The 19814-nt window shown below is 41.4% G+C and overlaps 1 protein-coding gene across 1 annotated transcript in view; it reads right to left on the bottom strand.

Moving 5' to 3' along the window:
* FBN1 (fibrillin 1) overlaps positions 1-7647 on the bottom strand; it is a 147490-nt gene extending 139843 nt beyond the window's left edge. Inside the window, exon 1 of the mRNA XM_017805157.1 lies at positions 7481-7647. Coding sequence (XP_017660646.1) covers positions 7481-7647 — 167 coding nt within the window. The remainder of the gene's footprint in view (positions 1-7480) is intronic.
* Positions 7648-19814: the final 12167 nt, after the last annotated feature.

The raw sequence follows: 19814 nt of genomic DNA, 5'->3' as shown, positions 1-19814 counted from the left end.
AAAGATGGAAAATTAGTGGGAAAAACAAAGAAGGAGAAAAAAGACAGGAAATAATGTTCCTGAAAGGAAACAAATTTTAGTTTGAAACCTCAGCTGAACATCACTGGATATTCTGATGTCCTCCAGCAAAACATGAGAGAGAGGGAAGCTTGAAAAAGAGGATGAAAATGATTAAAACTGTAGACAAAAGAACTGTGGCTTTCATTTGGTATTTCTGAGGCTTTAATGGTCATGAATCATTTCATAAAATGAGAAGTAGAAAGGAAAACAACAGATTCTCCAGCAAGTCAACATTAAAAATATTCTTCTAGATAAAAGCTAGAACTCCTTCATACTTCAGTGAAGATCTATAAGCAAAACCAGAAGGCAGAGGTTTTAATTTGACAGGCTACATTTTACATCCCAGTGTACCTTCCAAAGAAGAGCCCAACTTTACTGAACTGTCACAAAAAAGCAAATTATTCTCCTCATACCTCTATCTGCACACCAATCTTAGCATGAATGAGGCTGTTCAGTAGGTCTGAAATCCTAAAATAAGTAAACAAAACTAAGTGGGAAAGTCAGAGTGGATGAGAAAACAACCAAAGGAGACACTCACAATACAAGATCAAAAAGCTACAAATATCTTTTCCAGCACAGTGCAATGGTTAATCAGAAACACTCCAGGCCACAATTGTTCCCTTCTACAAAAATATTTACTGAGTCTGAGGAGTAAGACCAAAGTGACAGACATGCATCTCTATCCTCTTCATCCGTAGGGTTCAGCAGGCAGATGAAGAAAAGCGATGAGACGGAAGACAATCTTATTGCTAATGATTCATTTCTTACTATTTCTATATTCACATTCAAAGATCTCAAGCTCCTGAAGTCTTGTTTAAGTAGAGATGGCCTCCTATGATCCAATATCTACTATATTTCTACCAAGAAGAAGTTTTCCTGGTGATCCACGTAGCTAAATATTTGGGATCTTTCATTTTGGGTAGCACTATTCCAATAATCACAGTTGCTTGAGTCCACGAACATATTTAAAGTGAACCTTGTCAAAACTTTTATTGAAGTTCACATACTAAACATTCAAGTTTGTAGGATGGAAGATGAATGACAAAGACTATCCTAAGTGAGCAGCACTACTGAGAAACACACCACAGGAAAGGAAAACAAGCTTACAGGAAAACAGAAGCTGCAATTTTATCCGATAAGCATGACTGTAAATGAAGTTGACAGATGGACTGTCCCTGCCAAACCGTAACCCAGTGATCCTCCCTTTGCTCCCAAATACACGGAGAGCAGCCCTGTGCTTACTCCAAGTCTGCATCCTGAAGCCCAGCATAGGTTCTGACACCACTGTGTGAAGTTGCACACAGAGTAGAAGCTCTCCCAGTTAACATGGCAAACAGATCCAGATGCGACTGGATCTGGTCAACAACTTATGGAGCCACCACTGAACAAAAAATGTATCTTGTGCTTGCTGACAACAAGGGAGAAGTCTACTTTTATAACTCTTCAGGAGGCTCTTGATTGAGGAAAGTGCAGCTAAGTTTAGCCAGAGGTTTCTTATGTCCCCTCCAAACAATTCTCTCAGGAAAGCTGCACTGCAAACTGCAAATTACTGCATCCCGCTCCAACCAGACACACCCTCTGCAGGTGCTGTTCTGTTTTTCACCCCAACCCTTTATGCCTCCAGTTTCTAAAGACAGTACACCACCTGTCCTCATCAATGTTCAACTAAACACCAACAAACTGAGATCAGAAAGTCTCCAGAAAGACACAATCACACATAATATTTTAAAATTGCATAACAAATCCACGAAAGAAAATTATTACCTGGAGCACGAAAAGTACAATCCATGACATCTCTTGTTTTCTGAGTACAAGCTGTAGGATAATCTGTTTCTAAACTGCCAAGCAATTAAGTCATAGCCACGATCAGCCTTACACAGGACCCCTCAGGTGACAGACAGCACTGCACCTTCCTGTGCTGGGACACAAAGTAACAAAACTGATGTGAAATTCTTCACTCGCTCTGTACATGAAGTACAAACCCATCACAGCTGTGACCAGTCCAGCAGCATCTGGGTCAGTGTATCAGGCCAGCCTGATACAGCCAAGAGCTGTGCAGACAAAAATAGATAAATAAATAAATAAGAAAGAAAGGAAGAAAGGAAAAGAATTATATCCCATCTTGCCCTCCTGATCTTCAACACTGGCAAAGTAGTGCATGGTCACAGCAAACCTGCTTCTTCTCAGACTCCCAGGCCAATTTTACAATATTTCCAAAACACTCATGTTGCATACAGTGCATCATGAATGCTGCTACAGTGTTTATGGTAGCCTTTTTCCTCCCTTTGCTCTATTTGTGACCTACTATCATCAAATGGCAATAAAATATTTCTTTAATGTATTTTAGGAGAGACACATGGCACTTCAAAACCATTTGTGTCCAGCTACAATACAAAATGAGAAAAGATGACATTGGGGAAGACTGGCTAAGCTGCTGGTAACAATCACATGTGCCTCAGAGGCTCACCAGTGAAAGAGAGACTACAACAGTACTCATCAAGAGTTTTAACCATTGGATGGTTTTTCCCTGTCATGCCCCAAATCAATTAAGTCCTAATTCTGCACTACAAACTACACAGGCCCAGAAGTCTATCCCCATAAATGATAAACCAGAATTGGGATTAAGGTTGTGCCTTTTAAAGAGATGGTGTCCAAATTACAGGATTTAAAAATCTAAATGGAGAGTACAAGGACACAAAGCCCTGAAGATTATTTACCTTCACAGTTTTTCTTCAGGCCAAAGAACAACATGGAACTAGAACAAGAATGACAGTGTGTATGTATTAGTATGTAATCCAAACCTATTGTGGCAGCCAGGGGAAGACATCTATGGGATCAGGACTGAAAATAATGTGTTACTCCCTCTTTAAATATTAGCCCTTCATCAAGCATTAATGACAACTTTTGCCAGCCACAGAATACGTTCTGTGCTGGCTTCTTGCTTGGTTCTGTTTGTTTTCCCTACTCCTCATCCATTCCTCCTACTCCCCAGAGAAAGTTACACCTGTATCAAATCATACCATAGTGAAAGAAAGGAAACATGTACATGAGACACAGTGCCAAGATCTATGAACTCATTTCACTCTAGAACTAGAATTCCAAGGATCATACAATAACAAAAAAACAGCACCACAAGCATTGGCAGAGGTGCAGAGAGGTGCAGAATCTTAACACTACATGTAACTGCCAAGGACTTCAGGTTTTATGCTGGGATGTGCTGGCACAGAAGTTTTTCACCCTCCATATAAGCTTTACCCTGTGAGGCACAGAGGACTGGAGGGAGGCCAGCTGTGCCACCTGGGAGCCAAGGGAGTGCTCCAGCACATCAGGTATTACAGCAACCCCCATCTCTTTTTAATTAAGTTTTATATTTCCAAGTATTCAGGCTGCCTCCTGCTTGCAGAGTGCCACGGACAAGGTGTGGCACCAGCAGCTGCCCAGAGGTGTGCGGGCCACAAGTGGCAAGAAAAATATTTGAGGTTTTTTCTGTATAAACAAATATTTACCAGTACAGAAAGTCTGCTTTCCTTCAGTAGGCTTTTAGTGGTAATTATTGGTTTAAAACAAAAACCAGAAGCCTTAATTATATAGCTGAACACTAGAATTATGTTATAGATTTGTAAGATTTATTCTATTTCAAGGAGCACCGATGCATAAAAAGGGTCAAATCTGACCAGCTTTACTCAAGTAAGCATATCAGTAAACGTGTGGTCTTCACTTGAGATAACCAAAAGAAATTGGTCCAAAAAAACTCAATCCCCTGTGGAATAGCTTTAATCCAAGACTCATATGAATCACTGTGGAGCCAACTATTCTGTTCTGCAATATTCACTGTCATTTAAACTTACTAAAAACAAAGAAATTAAATCATTCTTGCACGAATACGTTTAATTAGTCTCTTAATTAGAAACATGTCACGATTGAGCTATCTTGAAGAAATTTTAGTTCTTTCAAAACTTCTGCTATTTGTTAGACAAATAATTGCTTTCTTTGGCCATTATACTGAGAAGAGACTGATAAACATGACAAACATTGCTTAAAATATTAAGAACTGATGATACTCATTAGTGTTTGAAGTCATTGTCTGGCATCATCAGAAAATGGGAAATCCTAATTAATTCTAAGATCTTTAAGCACATACTTCTAGAACTGAGACAACTACCAATTAAACCACCAGTACGTTATTTTTTACTTTATATTCAAATGATTGAAACACATAGAAATAGTTGTCTTCAAGTATACACTGTTTAGAAAGAACTTCCCATTGGTGGCCAGTTTTGTAGGGTTTATTTCTTACAGAAGTTTGACACCACATTCTTAGGTGTTTAAGGGGTAGCATGTGTTTAATGGCTTGATGCCTTATAATTCTGTACAGTAACATCTGTGATAAAGTTCTGGAGATCCAGAGGATAAGTGTCTCAGTAGCAGCTTATTATTTTAACTTGCTGAATTACAATGGATTCCAGCAACATTTCCATGAATGGAGAATCTAGTTATATTTTTTCATAATTACTGCTTTTATTCTGATTGCTTTCTAATCACTTAGAGGCATCAGGTACCAGCACATAAATATACATTGCCTTAGGCCAAACACAGATGGCATTACAGGATTTCACCTCTAATGCCTTCATAGCTGGATCAATTTAAACTGCATGAACAGCAAGCTTAAAATCTTAAAATGAGCACGTAAGAGGTATTTCCAAATAATTTACAATAATTAACATTAAAGTATACTTCTAGAATCACGTTATACATTCAGACAGCTCACTGGCATAAACAATGAGGCAAAGGTCACACGGAGGGAAGCAAACATCTCCTGCAATCAACAGCTTGCAGTAAAAAATGTTAAGTTGGAAAAGTCACAAGAATTGAAACAGATCTTCGGCTTCTTCATTTTAACGTACAAGACCAGTATTTACACACAGACTAACCTCAATACTTTCAAATGCTAAAAGATTTCCAACAGTCATTATAATCAAACACACAAAAAGCCTAAATGTAAAGGATTTTCTCTAAAAATGTATCCCTGTGCTCCTTACAATTAGAGCAAGAGTTTATTGCAAGAGGAAAGAAGTCTTAGTCAACTACAATAACAAGAAAATAAAGTTTCCCAGCATCTGTTATGACTTGTATTACAACTATCAGATTCCCAAATGTATTTGTGATGATGAACAAGTTAAAAAAATAGTATGTCTTCTTGCAAAATCATATTTTTAGTGTTTTAGTCCTCCAATTACAATGAATAATGTATATACAGTTCCTGTACATTCAAAATATGTTTTCCATCTGTCCTTCCAAAGAATTCATTCCAACCTTGTCTGTTAAAATGACAATTCTTTTTATTCACATTGTACAGTACAGTACCACACCTAAGAAAGTGCTCACAACTTCTAAACTGGAAATATCCAGCAGGATTCACCCAACAATGATCAAAATGACTGTCCTCCAAACAATCTGGGAACTCTACACTCAGCCTCAAGTTGGGGTTACATAAAAATTCTAAAAAGAAATCAAACTAATAATTTGTTTTGTCTCTACTGTATCTCAGATCATCTGGCAAATTACTACATCCTTGTTAAGAATCTGCTTCCGAGGGGCACTCCAGGTTTGTAATATTCCAAATAATTGACCAAGATACAGAATACCTAATATTGATGTTGCCATTATCTCCAGATTTGCAGATACCTAAGTAGATATATAACTCATAGATAATACACAATAAAAGGAAGAATTATTGCAAAGTAATATGGACACAAAATATGGAAGGCTTCTGTTAAACACAAGAATCAACTCATAAGATTACTTACTCTAATCCATTTTAAATTCCAAAAATAATTAACACTTGAAATATCATCCCTTGATGCACTATTACTACTGTCTAAATGGCATAGTTTAGAGTAACAGTTACATACACCAAAGAAATCTTATCCTCAGCTAATGTGCCTCTGACTTCTACCAAGTCAGCACGGTGTGCTAGCTGGCACACTCTGTGCCACTGGGCAGAAAATGGTGTTTATTAGTTTGATATTAACTCAAAGTTCTATAATAAGAAAGTTTATTAAAACACCCTAAAGAATAAAGGTGCTTTCTGATAAATCTTTTTCCTTATCATCTCTTATTGCTTGCAATGAGTCCCTCAAACTTTACTATACACCCTTCTCACATCCTAGTTTTTGTCACATCTACTTTGGATCTCCTTTGTCCAACTACTTCTTCTGTGACAAGGTATAAGGAAATGAAATAAGAGATTCTGATCCTACAAAATCAGATCCATGAAATACAGTCCTGACAGCTTGCATCCATTTTTGCAGCATATGGACCTACAAAGGTAAACCTTTTCCAATCAGGCAAACATAAAAAAGCCAAGATTGTAAATCCAAATATAGGTAAAAAGTACTATAAAAGTATGAGGAAGTTAAAGCATATTCATCAAGGCCTCTAACAATAAAGTTGTAACAGCTCCTTTTTGAGGAAATGATGAAAAGAAAGAAAATAGCTTGCATCCCTTACAGAAGCATAACTATTTTAATACAATTTTTGCTATATTTGTCCTCTGCCTGACAACCAAGAAATCTGGCTATGGGCTGAAAAGGCACATTGGAACACCTGAAAAAAAAAAACTCTCTTTTATCCCTATAGTACAAGCTTTTCACCTTTACAGTGAACTAGATTTTCAACTGCAAATGCACACAGTGCCTTTCAGTTGACTTCAAAACTATTTTTGCATTGGAAAGGTGTTCCATCAGAATTGGGAAAAGTTTGCCTGACACAGATGTATCCTTTAGAAAAACCACTCTGCTAAGCATGTACCACAATGTTTCATAAGAAATCAAACTCCTGTATGTTTGGGCTCATTCATGTGAGTACTAGAGAGCTGGACAGTCCAGTTGAGAGCAAGAGAAGATGCCCATCACCAAAGGTTCAAGGGGGAGATGAGAGAGGAGAACTAATGGAAAGGGCATGCTGTGGGCTCCGGGCCTCATTGCTATGCTGCTTTATGTGAAGCAGGAGTACGGGATGCAGGAGGAATGCACAAGCCCGCAGTGTGCCTTTATCCAAGGCCTTCCTAGAAGATAAATCAGGAACCTCCGCGCTGCTGCGGCTTAACCTCACGGAGCATCGCCCACCCAGAAGTGAAGCAAGGCTGCAGCACGCAGGGGATACAGCACCCTGCCCCCAGGGGGGTCCGGGACGGTGGCGGGGCTCCGTGCCCTGGCACTACCCTGCGATGCTGCAGGCAGTGTCCGGCGCCCCCCAGCCCAAAGTGCTCCTCGGCATGGGCAGCCCCAAGGGGTGTCGGGGAGTTCTGCCACCCCCGCCAGCTCCCACCGTGAAGGGGTACTGGATATGGACACACATACACACACACGCAGGCAGATGTGCCCGGCCCAAGGAGGGGCCAGCTCGGCCCCGCACCTACCCTTTGAGCGCGTCGTGCCCGCCGCCGTGCCCTCGCCTCTTGGCCCGGCTGGACCGGCTCTCCTTGGCGCTCACCCCCTCGCCGTGCCCGGCGGCGGCGGCGCCCGCCTGGGACGCCCAGAGCACGGCAACTCCCAGGGCGATCCCCAGCAGCCGCCCCCGCCACATCGCGTCCCCCGAGCCCCCGGGCTGCGAGCGGCCGCCGCCTCCTCTGCGCCGCCGAAGTCCGTCGGTCCCCGTCGTCCTGCCTCCGACCAGCCTCACCAAGCGAGCTGTGAGGGGAGGAATGAGGAGAAGGAGGGAGTTAGGCACCGAGGAAAAGGAGCCGCGGCCGCCCGCGCCCCCCGCCGCCTGCCCCCGAGCGGTCCCGGCGCTATCCCGCCCGCGGGAGGCGGCGGCCGCGGGGGATGGCGAGGGGCTGCCCGGGGCCGCGCGGGCTCTGCTGCCCCTCCAGCAGCATCCGCGGGGGCTCCCGCACCGCCCGCCGCCGCTCCCGAAGCCGCTCCGGGGCTGGAAGTGCGCCCCGGGCATGAACCCTCCCAGGTCCCCGCGCCGGGCAGCGCTGGAGCCGCAGCGGCCGCGGTGCCGCGGGCAGGACCCGCGCCCAGCCCGCCCGCCCCGGGAGAAGCCGCTGCGAGGGGCGCGCACCCGCTGGAGCCGCCGCCGCCGGCTGCCGTTCCCGCTGCTGTTCCAGCTGCGGCCGCTGCACCCACCGCTACTCCAGCTGCGGCTCCAGCTGCCCCCTCCCTCCTCCTCCTCCTTTTTCCCCTCCTCTCTCCCCCCCTCTCCTCTTCAAGTATCGCCCGCCCAACACTTTCTCGCGAGAGAGAGGGGAATAAAAATGTCCCCCCACCCCCGAGCCGCCACCCCGGGGCTCCCGGCGGTGCCGGGGCAGTCCCCGGCTCGCCCCGCCGCGGGTCACCTGCGGCCGGCGGGATGCTCGGCCCCGGGAGGCGCCCCGGGAGCCGCGGGGAGAGCGCGGTCCTGCCCGGGAGGACGGGGCGCTGCCGCCTCCCTCCCTTCCCTCCGCTGCGGAGCGGGAGGCTCCCGCAGGGACGCGGCCGCTCCCGCCCCGGGAGGCGCGCCGGGAGCCGCGGGGAGAGCGCGNGGCCGGCGGGATGCTCGGCGCCGGGAGGCGCCCCGGGAGCCGCGGGGAGAGCGCGGTCCTGCCCGGGAGGACGGGGCGCTGCCGCCTCCCTCCCTTCCCTCCGCTGCGGAGGCAGCGCTGCCAGCTCGGGTTACCCCGCGGGTCCCCGGCTCACTCGGCGGCAGAAGCATCAGAGACTGGGGCAGCCGGAATGCTGAGCCGCCAAGCGCGTAAGGCAGCACCGGGGGGAACTGAAGGAAGTGGACGCCTATGCCTCCGTCTAAAGGCACATATATATATATGCGCTTATATCTCTCTATACCTATCTGCTAGAGGTGCAGCATTTTACATCTATGGCTTGTGAAAAAAACCATGAAAGTATCTGTTTCCCTTATAAGGAAAAACAGCAAGGACGTTCCTTTACCTTAAAGGCTGCTTCAAAGTGAATAATGCACTTTCTAGTAACGGGCATGGCACAGACACCGAGGCACCGAGCTCTTCTGCACATACTCCTAAATCTCTACAGCCACCTCCAGAACAAATGCCTGCCTCATCCCTGTCGAGGAAAGGAAAAGAAGCCCTGCAGGTTTTATTTATGCTTCAGGGTTGATTTAGAAATCCTGAAGAGGAAACCACTATCACCCCCTGAAAGGCAGAAAGTTTTAATACCAAAATAATTGGGGGGGGGGAGGCACACACAGTACAACACATTAATAGTCAGAGTTCAAGCCCAGATTCTATATGCTCCTGTCAAGTAGCTCTGTACCAGGATTATTCCATGTCAACATGCACAGAAAATACAAAACAAACAAAAAAAGCAAACTGATTAGACTGAAAGTAAATGATACTTATGCATTGTGCTGCTCCTCACATAGAAATATTTTGGCAGAAATGTTGGATTTCCCAGTTTGCAAGTGTTTTCATTTTTTGTTAGTTTCAGGCAGGTACTGATAGTGAGTGGGTCTGTATTATTGAACTGATGTTGCAAAAGCTCAGCTGCACAATTTTATAAGCAAGCATCTGACCACCCACCAACAGCAGCTGCCAAACCGCCCTGCCCAAAGATAAATGCATGGTGTATTCTGCCACTAATACAGTATCAGGAAGAAAGGAAGTACTATGTAAGATATCCTAGTACCAATCTCTGTTTACAGCTGAAATGTAATGGTGACATAAGATATGACAGATGCTATTTAAAATATATCGTTTGAATCAGTTAGCAGTTTATATATTACATGTTTAAATATGCATTATCCTTCTAAGCATACAAAGAAGTATTTGAACTATGTACTCACCACAATAACAGCTTTCTAGTCCTTTTGGCTGATTGTCATCATCAAGAGAAGTGGTAGGTTCTGCAAATTACAAAACAGTCATTTGATTTTGACTATTTCATTGCCACTGTTTAACAGTTTAACTTACAGATGGAGACTCAGTATACAGGTAAAATGTAGATGTGCAGCGAAATACTATGAGATATTGGCACGAGAAGGAAGTGACAGGATACAGAATACGCCTCTTCAGTGTCTCTGAACAAGGCTCAAGACAGTAGCAACCCACACCTTATACCATTTTCTTGTAACGTGTACAAAATAAACCAAGGGAATGAACTTCAATTCTGCAAGGAGAGTATTACTGATTTGCAGTTTGCACCACGGAAATAAAAATTAGGGGTTGTGATTAATGCAAAATGTTGATTTTTCTCCTACAATCCAGCTGGATAAATAGGAATTGGATTTTTCAAAGTTTTTCTTGTTTGTCTGACAAATAGGCAGACAAAGATAAGAATTTTTTTTAAGTTTATGTTTGTTGAAGAGACAACACAGCATTGTTTAAAGGCTTTTGGGAGGGTTTTTTGCAGTGTCAAATTAAAACTTGCTCAGAAACCAAGAGACCAGGATAAAGGTGGTAGTAATTGTCCCTTCCATTAAGAAATTCAGGACATGCAGTACCTTGATATACAATTCTCTTCCTTCACTCTCATCTGTGGGTATGGCAAAATCTAAACATCTATTTAGTGAATATAAAAGGTAAATATGTTTAAACCAAACCACTGCAAAAAATATTGTCAGATATTTACTAATTACGTTTATAATGTGAAGATAGAATTTACCAGTAAACAAAAGTGAGTTATGAAAGGAATTCTTGGTTACTATTTACTCAAACATTCTTTAGGCTTCAACATTATCTGTTTCAATCACTTTAATTTTCTGGATGAGCTACCAGAAAAATATCTAGTCTGTCACAGGCTAATGGGGTGACTTTCTCATATCTTCTAGGACATTTTATGATTTATTTTTTGGTATCTTGCATGGTTGCAGAAATGTGGATTACACTATATGAAGTAATGTTACATGATATGTGGGCTGTCTGTTCATTAATCTAGTGAAATATGTAGCACATCATCAACTTCTGGTGTGTCATTTTAAAGAATATGCTTATATATTACAAGTACTTATATTGTTGACAACTTTAAAATAGTGCCCACCTGGGTTTTCAAACCACCAGAAAAATACACTGTCACAATTAAAAGCCTTAAAACAACTTCTGCTCTCTGCTGCTGAACAAAGCAGCTAATAAGTGGCTTTCCCACAGCCACTTGAGTCTTTGCAAACATTTGGACTCTGAAGAACATCTAGACAAACAGATTTCTATATGGCCTCCAAAACACTTGTCATCCACTCAAAGTTTCACTCAAGGGGAAAGAAAAAAGCAACAAAGAAGCAATTCTGATGATCCAGTTGATCATCATCTCCCGTGACAAACAGAAAGATAAACTCTTAGACTAACCAAGATTCAGAAGCTCAGTGATATTTGAGTTCCTTGATCAAACCATGGAATCAAACCCAGAAATAAAAGACACCAAAAACAAGGCATATGACAGCATTGCTACATGCACAGGGGAATTTTCGATAACAATTAAGCAACTATTTTTTCTTAATGATAATTCTTCCAGGTGATTTTGAGGATCCTATAGCTGTATTTTGGTCGATGTAGATGGCATGCATTGTGGTAGCAGGGCCCAAAATCCAGGGATGATAATTACAGGTAGATTGATTATAAGAGGGAATGATAGAAAAGACATAGACTAGCCTTTGCAATTAGGTATCAGCTGAGAAACAATGATCCTAAATATTTATATAACTACACAAACACACTTTAAATCAAGTCCAGTACATTCCTCTAGCTAACCATGCCTTAGTGCATCTCCCTATGCTTATCAACATCATGTACATAAATCATTTTATACCATGCCTAAATTATGAAAATTTAACTGACTCTCAGAGATATACCTATTTGTTCTGTTATTTGGTTTCCCTAAAAATACTGAACTGAAATTTTCAGTGCTGGTGACCTTTGTGCTCAGCAGCAGTGATGCAAAGGACTGGTCTCCCTCCTTCCTGGCCTTTAGTTGGCCAGTCCTCTTCATCTCACACATCTCCTTCCTCTCCTCTTGAAGGATGCTTAGCAGAATTGTCATATTTTAGGCAAATTTCTCTGAACTGTTGCAAACAAAAAGAATCTTATCACTGGATACTGTGATAGAGTTGGGAGTTCATTTCATGAAGTGGGGTTTTTTAATTATTTCAATTTATATGAATTTTTGCAATAATTTCATTTTTTTTAATCTGTAAATTTACTCTAACCAAAGTGAGCAAAAATAAGTACGTCCATCTTACATATTTCTTTATTAAGAGAGCCTTGATTGTGCCAATGAAAACAAATAGTGTGGGAAAGTTTTGGTGTGTGTATTTTTTTAAGTATGTTACAAGCACAAACAGTAATTACATCCAGACAACCAATTAGCTGGTTTAAATCTAAAAAAAAAAAAAAGTAAAAAAAAATTAGGAACTCAAAATAAAACAAACTGTCACCCATTTTTCTTAATGCTGTTAGGTCAGACAAGCTGTGATAAGTAGCTATGGAATCTGTTAATGATAGCTTTTAGGGGACATATTTCACTCAAGACTTTTACTTCATTTTTACAAATGGTTTTATTTTAAGTTTTCATCTGTCAGCTGAATTTACAGTGATGGAGGAGAAAATCCAACCTACATTAACATATAATTCCATAATTTGTGATACTGTGCAAAGTGTTGGGCTAATGTTTCTGTAATATAAGAAATAAAAGGTCTTTCTTGGCTCAGATGTTATGGGCCCAGTGCTTCTGGGGCAATTACAGTATTTTATCTCAGTTGTATCCCAGATGAGCATAAACCTATTACATTTTCTTACATTCAGAACATAACTCTCCTACTTATACCTCTATGGTATAGTTTTAGCACAGAGCTTATGTCGTTCTAAACAAAATAATACCTTTAATTTACAAGAATAAGGCAAATTTTTTTATTACCCCATGAAAAATTGTAGATTTGTCCTTACTAAGATCTGAATGAAATAGTTGTACTTACTCCTTTAACACACTTGGATTCTTCAGTATCAGTGACAAAGAAAGTACAAGGAAACTCAAGAGAGCCTTAATTCAGACACTCCCTTCTCAGTACTATTTTTTAACAAAATTCTGTACCCCATTCATAGTTGGTTTTTTTTCTAAAACTAGATCTCATTTTAAATCAATTCTTACCTTGTAAGAGCAAAACTTACCATACATCTCCATTTCCTAAAGGAATATGAGATTATATTATCAGAGTTATTCATGGAGGTCCTACAGAAAAGATAACTAAACCAGAAGAAATCCTATGACTTCCATTCTTTCTTTCAGGAAGGGGAAACACAGTTTTATTTTTATAAGACTAGTGCTGAATAGAAATACAACTAAAATACAGCAGAATATTTTTTTTAATCCCTGTCTAATACAATGCATATGGTGATATATTTAATTCTATGTGTACTGCTAGAAAACTTAGTTTAACAATAGCAATTGCTTTTGATTTCAAAATAAATATTTTAATCCAGCCTTAGTGCAAGAAAAGGAAATATATATTCTAATACTTTCTGTCAGCTATAACCCTTTCAAATTTAATGGGAACTTTGCCAGAGTAACAGTTGCAAGCTGAGTTTCCTCAATCTTACATTTGTCCCAAGTGACCTCTTAAATCCCACCTGTAAACTCAGAACTGAAACAACTTTCATGGATTAGCATAAAATGCCAACTGCTGGGTGAATTGTGAGCCTAAAATTTGAGCAAATTGATACAGCTTTTTATTTGAATTAATACATTCCAAGTGGGTGGAAATCAGTAACCAAGAGCCTCTTCTTGTAATTCTCACTTATGCAGAATTCCCTACTGACTCCAACAAAGACAGCTGAATCAGGCCCTACATTCCTTCAAACACTGTCAGCAAGGGATTGGGTGTCTCTGCCTCTGTTTTCTATCCCAGTATTCCTCTGGCTATGTGATGTCTTGGTTGATAGGGAGTTGCCCCATGATGCAGTCAAAATAATAAAATAGGTAATAAGAGACCAGGGATTAGACTCTGAACCCACCACATTCCATTTGCAAGGCACTTCCTTTGAGAAATAACACTATGAGACATTGTATACAACTCTCAGAGAATCAATGATGAATTTAAGTTGGAAGGGACTCGTGGAGGTCATTCAGTCCAGTTCCCTGCTCTGAGCTGGACCAACTTAAGAGTAGGTTGCTCAGGCTCTATCCAGATGAGTTCAGAATATCTCCAAGGATGGACACTCCACTTTCCTGGAGTAACCTATGCCGTTGTTTTACAAACCTCACTGTGATAAACTTAATTCTTAGTAGGAATTTCCATTCCTAGAATTTGTGCCTGTGCCTCATCCTACCACTGCTCACCACCCACAAGAGGCTGTATCTCCTCTATACCCTGAAGACAACAGTCAGATCCTCCTTAGCCTTTGTTTCTTAAGTTTGAATGACCCCTCTGCTCAGAGAGCACTGCTTCAGCCCCTAGCCATCGTGGTGGCCCTCTGCCAGGCTTGCTGCAGGTCTCAATAGTTTTTGGGTTTAGGAATGGGTGGGGGTTTTTTTGTTTTTTGTTTTGGGGTTTTTTTTGTGTCAGTGTGGCCAGAGCTAGATACACTACTGCAGATGCAGCTTCTAAAGTACCAAAGGAGGGGAAGAATCACTTCCCTGCACTGACTGGTTGCACTCCCACTAACACAGCTCCTCTGCTGCAAAAACGCACCAGTGACTCACGTAGGACAGGGATGAGTCTCTGCCCAGTAAAGAATTCAGTACAGCTCTGATCTGCACTTTCCTTTATTCAGTAACTTTCCAAAGGCTGACTTCATTTCCTCAGGTTTTCTAGATACCAGTAAACTAAGTGAGGCAACCTCATCTGGAGCCTGTGATTTCTTACTGGTATAAAATCATTTGGGGATTTCCCTCCCACTTCATCTGTTGAAAGTATTAAAATTTACTTACTGAGAATCACTGGGGCGTTGTTTTATCAGGTTCAGAAGTTTCAGCAGCCAGTCTTCATTGCCTCAAAATGTCCATCAGATTCAGGGTTCTTTATGCACCACACTGGAGAGAACATGATCCATTTATTAATGCATACATCTTCAATATATGGCATCGTGCACTTCCAGTACTGTTACTTGAGTATATTCAGCCCACAGACATCAATAGGAAACTTCCCGTTAATTTATAGATTATTCTTTCATATTTAGCCCCTTCTCATTTATGTATTGACTCAACTCACAGCAAACTGACTGTGTCCTTAAACAAACAGCTATAAAGAATCTATATAATCCAAATCAGTCAAGTTGCCTTTCTTTATAAAGAAACAGGAAATAATAATTGCAGTTAATTCAAAAATACCTTCATTTCACAAGTGACCAAATGAAGTAAAAGAAGCTATTTGAGTAGGAAGTTGCAACAGATTCCACAAACTATGGCTCAAAGTGGGAATGAGAAGGGACAGGAAGAAAGCTCTCTATGTTTTTGGGGGGTTTAAAACTCTTTTTTTCTCTCCTACAAAGAAAATTAAGATACCAGGACACATTAAAATTTATTAATTGAAACACTTGAAATCCAGTAACTTTTACCAGTTTTTAGTACAAATTATTAAGATTACATTTAAATGGAGAAAGTAATTCCAACATTTAAAAAAAAAATCTTTAAAGCTTTTTTAAAAAATGGAATTACTGCCTCTAAAATGTCCCTAATGGTTTACAAATTATCAACACCAGGTCCACCCAAAATTGCTATTACTGTGATGAATGGGGTGGAGTTCAGAAGAGATTGGTCTGCTACATTTCTTTGTTAAAGTGACAGGTTTTGACACTTTACAAATTTTAAATAAAGATGTTGAACAAACTGTTTCTAGCTTTGTGAACTCCTTTCAGTACCAAAAAAAATACCACAAAGCCTCAGATGAATAAGAACGGAGGTCGAACAGGCACAGAGTCAGCAGAGGAAATGTCATCTGACACCCATGAGGGAGAGCCAAGGAAAAATACTCATGGGCAGGAGATGCTTGGGAAAAAGGACATCTATATCTATCTATCTATAGATACATAGATATATAGTAAGGCTGACTTTTCCCAGTCCTGTTCATCAGTAAAAGGAAGGAAATGTAATTTTATGGATGAAAAGTGGATGATGTAAATAAGGAGATTCATGCTGCCTTTTCAAGATAAGGAAATCTTTCAGAGGCTCCAGTCTGGACACACTTTATGATAAACTATTGGGAAAACAGAGTTTCCCTGCACTGCAATGATCTGGAGAAACTTCCTTTGGCACTACAAGCCTAGTCCAAGCCTGAGATAAATTTTTCTCTCCACTTATTTCAGTGGACTTCAGAACGTGTCCTGACTTTGGTGTGGTGAATGCTATTCCATCAGTTAAGCAAAGATAGAGCTGTGAAGTTTCTGAAAACAGCCTATTACATGGATTTAAAAGCATTATGGAGAACTGGAAACAATTCCTTCCATACAATTGGCTACAAAGCCTTTCCTCCTTTTCAAAATACGCAGTCCTCTGCACTCACTGGTCCATACATGAGGCTCTTTACTTACCTGGGGTTTTGTCACAAACTGTGAAACAACCACAAGCCTCTGCAGTCTTGCTGACTAAATATTCAGAGCTCTGCACAGTGAAAATACAAAGAGAAATCCTGGAAGTGTTCTCTAAACCAAGAAATTACTGCTTTTTGAATTTACTCCAACTTTTAAAAAGTAAGCCATCAGAATTCACATATGTATCATGCTCTAATACACATGTTCAACAGGGACAAATTCAGAGCTAAATGTGTTATAAAAACAACTGTACAATTGTGTCAGTTCAGTAGATCACTGATGTGCATGTGCCAACAATGGTCATTCCCCATGGAATCCTGAAAAAAGTTGCTTCTTTTAGGACATCTCAGCACTTGAAATCTTATTAGCCTTTTCTGTGTTATTTCATTCTGTTTGGTTTCCACCCTTTCCTGTCCCCTCCAGGGGTATCACAAACTTCATTTTAAGGGTGGTTGTCTTAGGCAGCCCTGGTAACTACTTACCCTGCTTTGACAGGTTTGTTTCACAAGCTGTCCTTCCTCTTCCTGTGGTCAAACACTGTATAGTACCATTTGCAAGAAAAAATAAAATTTAAATATTTTAAAGAGAATATTATCAATTCTGCCACTGGCTACACCCATAATACGGGAAATGTTAATCCTGTGCTTAATCAAAACCCATGCTGGAAAAGAGAGCTCTTCTAACACATTTGGAATTAAACTCTGTCTTAACTGTGATTGAAGGACTAGAGTAGAAAGAAAGTATGAGAAATTTCTTCCATTTGTGCAGAATGCAGGTGGGATTTAGCCCAGGAAGATTCTGAGAAGTACAACAGTGTGTTAATCTGCAAATCCCAGCTATAAACCGATGTGAGTCTGCACTGTTCAACCCTTCTCCTGAGCTATCAGCAGACAGCCGTGCTTCAAGAAAACTGCTGTCTGACAGCTGCCAGGTGTGCAAGTTGCTGTTCCTCAGATGATCAGCAAAATATGTTCCACAGTTGCCAGCACTTCTGCAAGAAAGCATTCAGCAGACAGTGTGGTGATTTAATTTATAAGGTTGTTCATGTTCCAGAAGCTCTCGGAAACCCCAAGTGAGACTGGCCTATTGCAGCATATGAACAGCACAGAGAGCAAGCGCCAGACAATCCACCATTGCCATTCAACACCAGGTCTAGGCAAATGCAACAGGGGTGTAAAGACACTCTGACAGAAAGGCAGAAACGTGCAGCAAGTGGTCCATTTCTTGGATGACTCCAGAACTTCATTTACCCTAGCTGGATCATACAGCTTTTGGATATGGCCCCTTGATTAGTCCATTTTTAAGACCTGTTTTCCTTGTCAACAGTCTCATTCATCTGAAGCTACAAAAAGGGAAAAGAATAATTATAAGGGTGGGGGAATGTGTCCCATTATTAGGGATTTTAGTAAATATTTCTTATCACTCATATCACTGCTTCTGACAGTAACAACAGTGAACTTCCCAGTAGAAATGCAGAGCTGACTTCTAGTAGCAATATTTTGAAGTACTCTGTCACATAGGACAATCCACAGTAACAGCATGATCATAGAGTTCTTCCACCTCTTTCACTGTTCTGGCTATTGCATGCTGAAGTAATGGCAGCAGATTTTTCCCTACAACTGTTTCCTCCCCATCCTCCCTGCTCTACCCATCTAGATTTAATAACATCTTAACACATATTTCAAGGGTAGGAAGCATGCTAACGTAAAAGGCAGAAGCTGTAGGAAAAATACATAAACTGCTGGGGACTTGACAACAGCTTATGGTCCAACCAGCCTCAGCCATCCTGTGATTCTGTGAATCTCGTAGGAACTCATTCACTAAATCTAAGTGGGCCCAACAAAGTGAAAGGGACCTGCCTTACCTCAACCATACCTAACAGGGGTGTTCTGTTACACAGGTTTGTGAAGGTGGCTGAGCACTGGAACATGTTGTGCCATAGAGGCTGTAGAGTCTCCACCTGTGGAGATATTCAAAACCCTGGGCAACTGGCTCTAGGTGGCCCTGCTTATGCAGTGGGAGTGGGACTAGATGGCCTCCAGAGCTCTCTGCCACCCTCAAACACTCCAATACTCTGTGCTCTGACAAGTAGGGGTACTGGGATAACAAGCTTTATATTGGAATCTATTCAATCACTTTCTCTCTAATACTTCCACTGGGGCACAGTGTTTCAATAGATTTTCTCTGTTTTGGAGACTTAGAATCATTAAGTCTGAATTCATACTGGCCAATTTCCCTTTCTTCCTAAGCACAAGAACCCAGAAGTCCTACTTTAACTCACGTGTTAAGCTGTGTTAAGCTCTTAAATAACCACATCTGCTCCTTGGAGGAAGGTATTGGAGCATATGCATGCCTGGAATTGCAAGGTTATGAGACTCCTATACAGAGTCGATGCAGAGAGCTAACAAATAGAACCCACAAACAAGAATAATAGCAATGCCATCAAAGGAGGCAGGGAAACTTGTCCCATCTATCAAGCCCCAGTGCCTGCACTGCAGTGCTGGACTAGCAGAGCTGGGTTGGGGCCACCTGCAGAATTGTCAGGGGTCAAGCAGGATGCCCAAGCAGCAGTGGATCCTGCCCTGCTCAGGCCCATGCACTCCCAAAGGCAGGGCCTGCCAGCTCATTTGAGTAAAGAAACTTCTGCATCAGCTGCCTGCTTGTGTGCTTTTTACAGCCCTACTGATAATTTTACTTCAACATTACATATCTTACCTGCTTCCTACATGTGTACATGGGAAGGATTTTGATTTAGTTTGACTGTTGACACTGCTGTTCAAGAGAAGAGTTTAAGAACAAGTTAAACTCCCTGGCTGATGAATTGGTCACAGCTTCCCACAGGGACTGCTCAGACATCCGCAGTGATAAATAGAGTCAAAGCCTCTACTGGCTCAGCTCATGTTTATTAGAACTATCTGCTAATGACCTAAAGGGAACAATCTTGAGAAGCGTAGGAAATAGTTTCCCCAGCTATTGGTCATTATAACATGCATTGCTGACACAGGCAAATAATCTCTTGTAAGAGCACTGCAGGAAGACAGGAGTTACGTTTTATGAAGGATTTTACTTTTCACATTTGGTTTCCTTCCAGTTTGGAAGGAAACTGAGATACTTAAGTTTTCCACAAAAGAAAAATCATGTGGAAAAAAGGCCGGGTTTAGATCTCCTAAACTGTTTCGTTTCAATTTTGACTTTTTAGAGCTGCAAAACCTTACAAACCAAGACTCATTTCAAAAACAAAAGGTTCCACTCAAAGAGTGTTAAAATGTTTTGATTCTTGGAATGT

The sequence above is a fragment of the Lepidothrix coronata genome, unplaced genomic scaffold (assembly GCF_001604755.1).
Source record: "Lepidothrix coronata isolate B3197 unplaced genomic scaffold, Lepidothrix_coronata-1.0 Scaffold11, whole genome shotgun sequence".
Lineage (NCBI taxonomy): Eukaryota > Metazoa > Chordata > Aves > Passeriformes > Pipridae > Lepidothrix > Lepidothrix coronata.
This window is presented reverse-complemented; position numbering and strand designations above follow the sequence as displayed.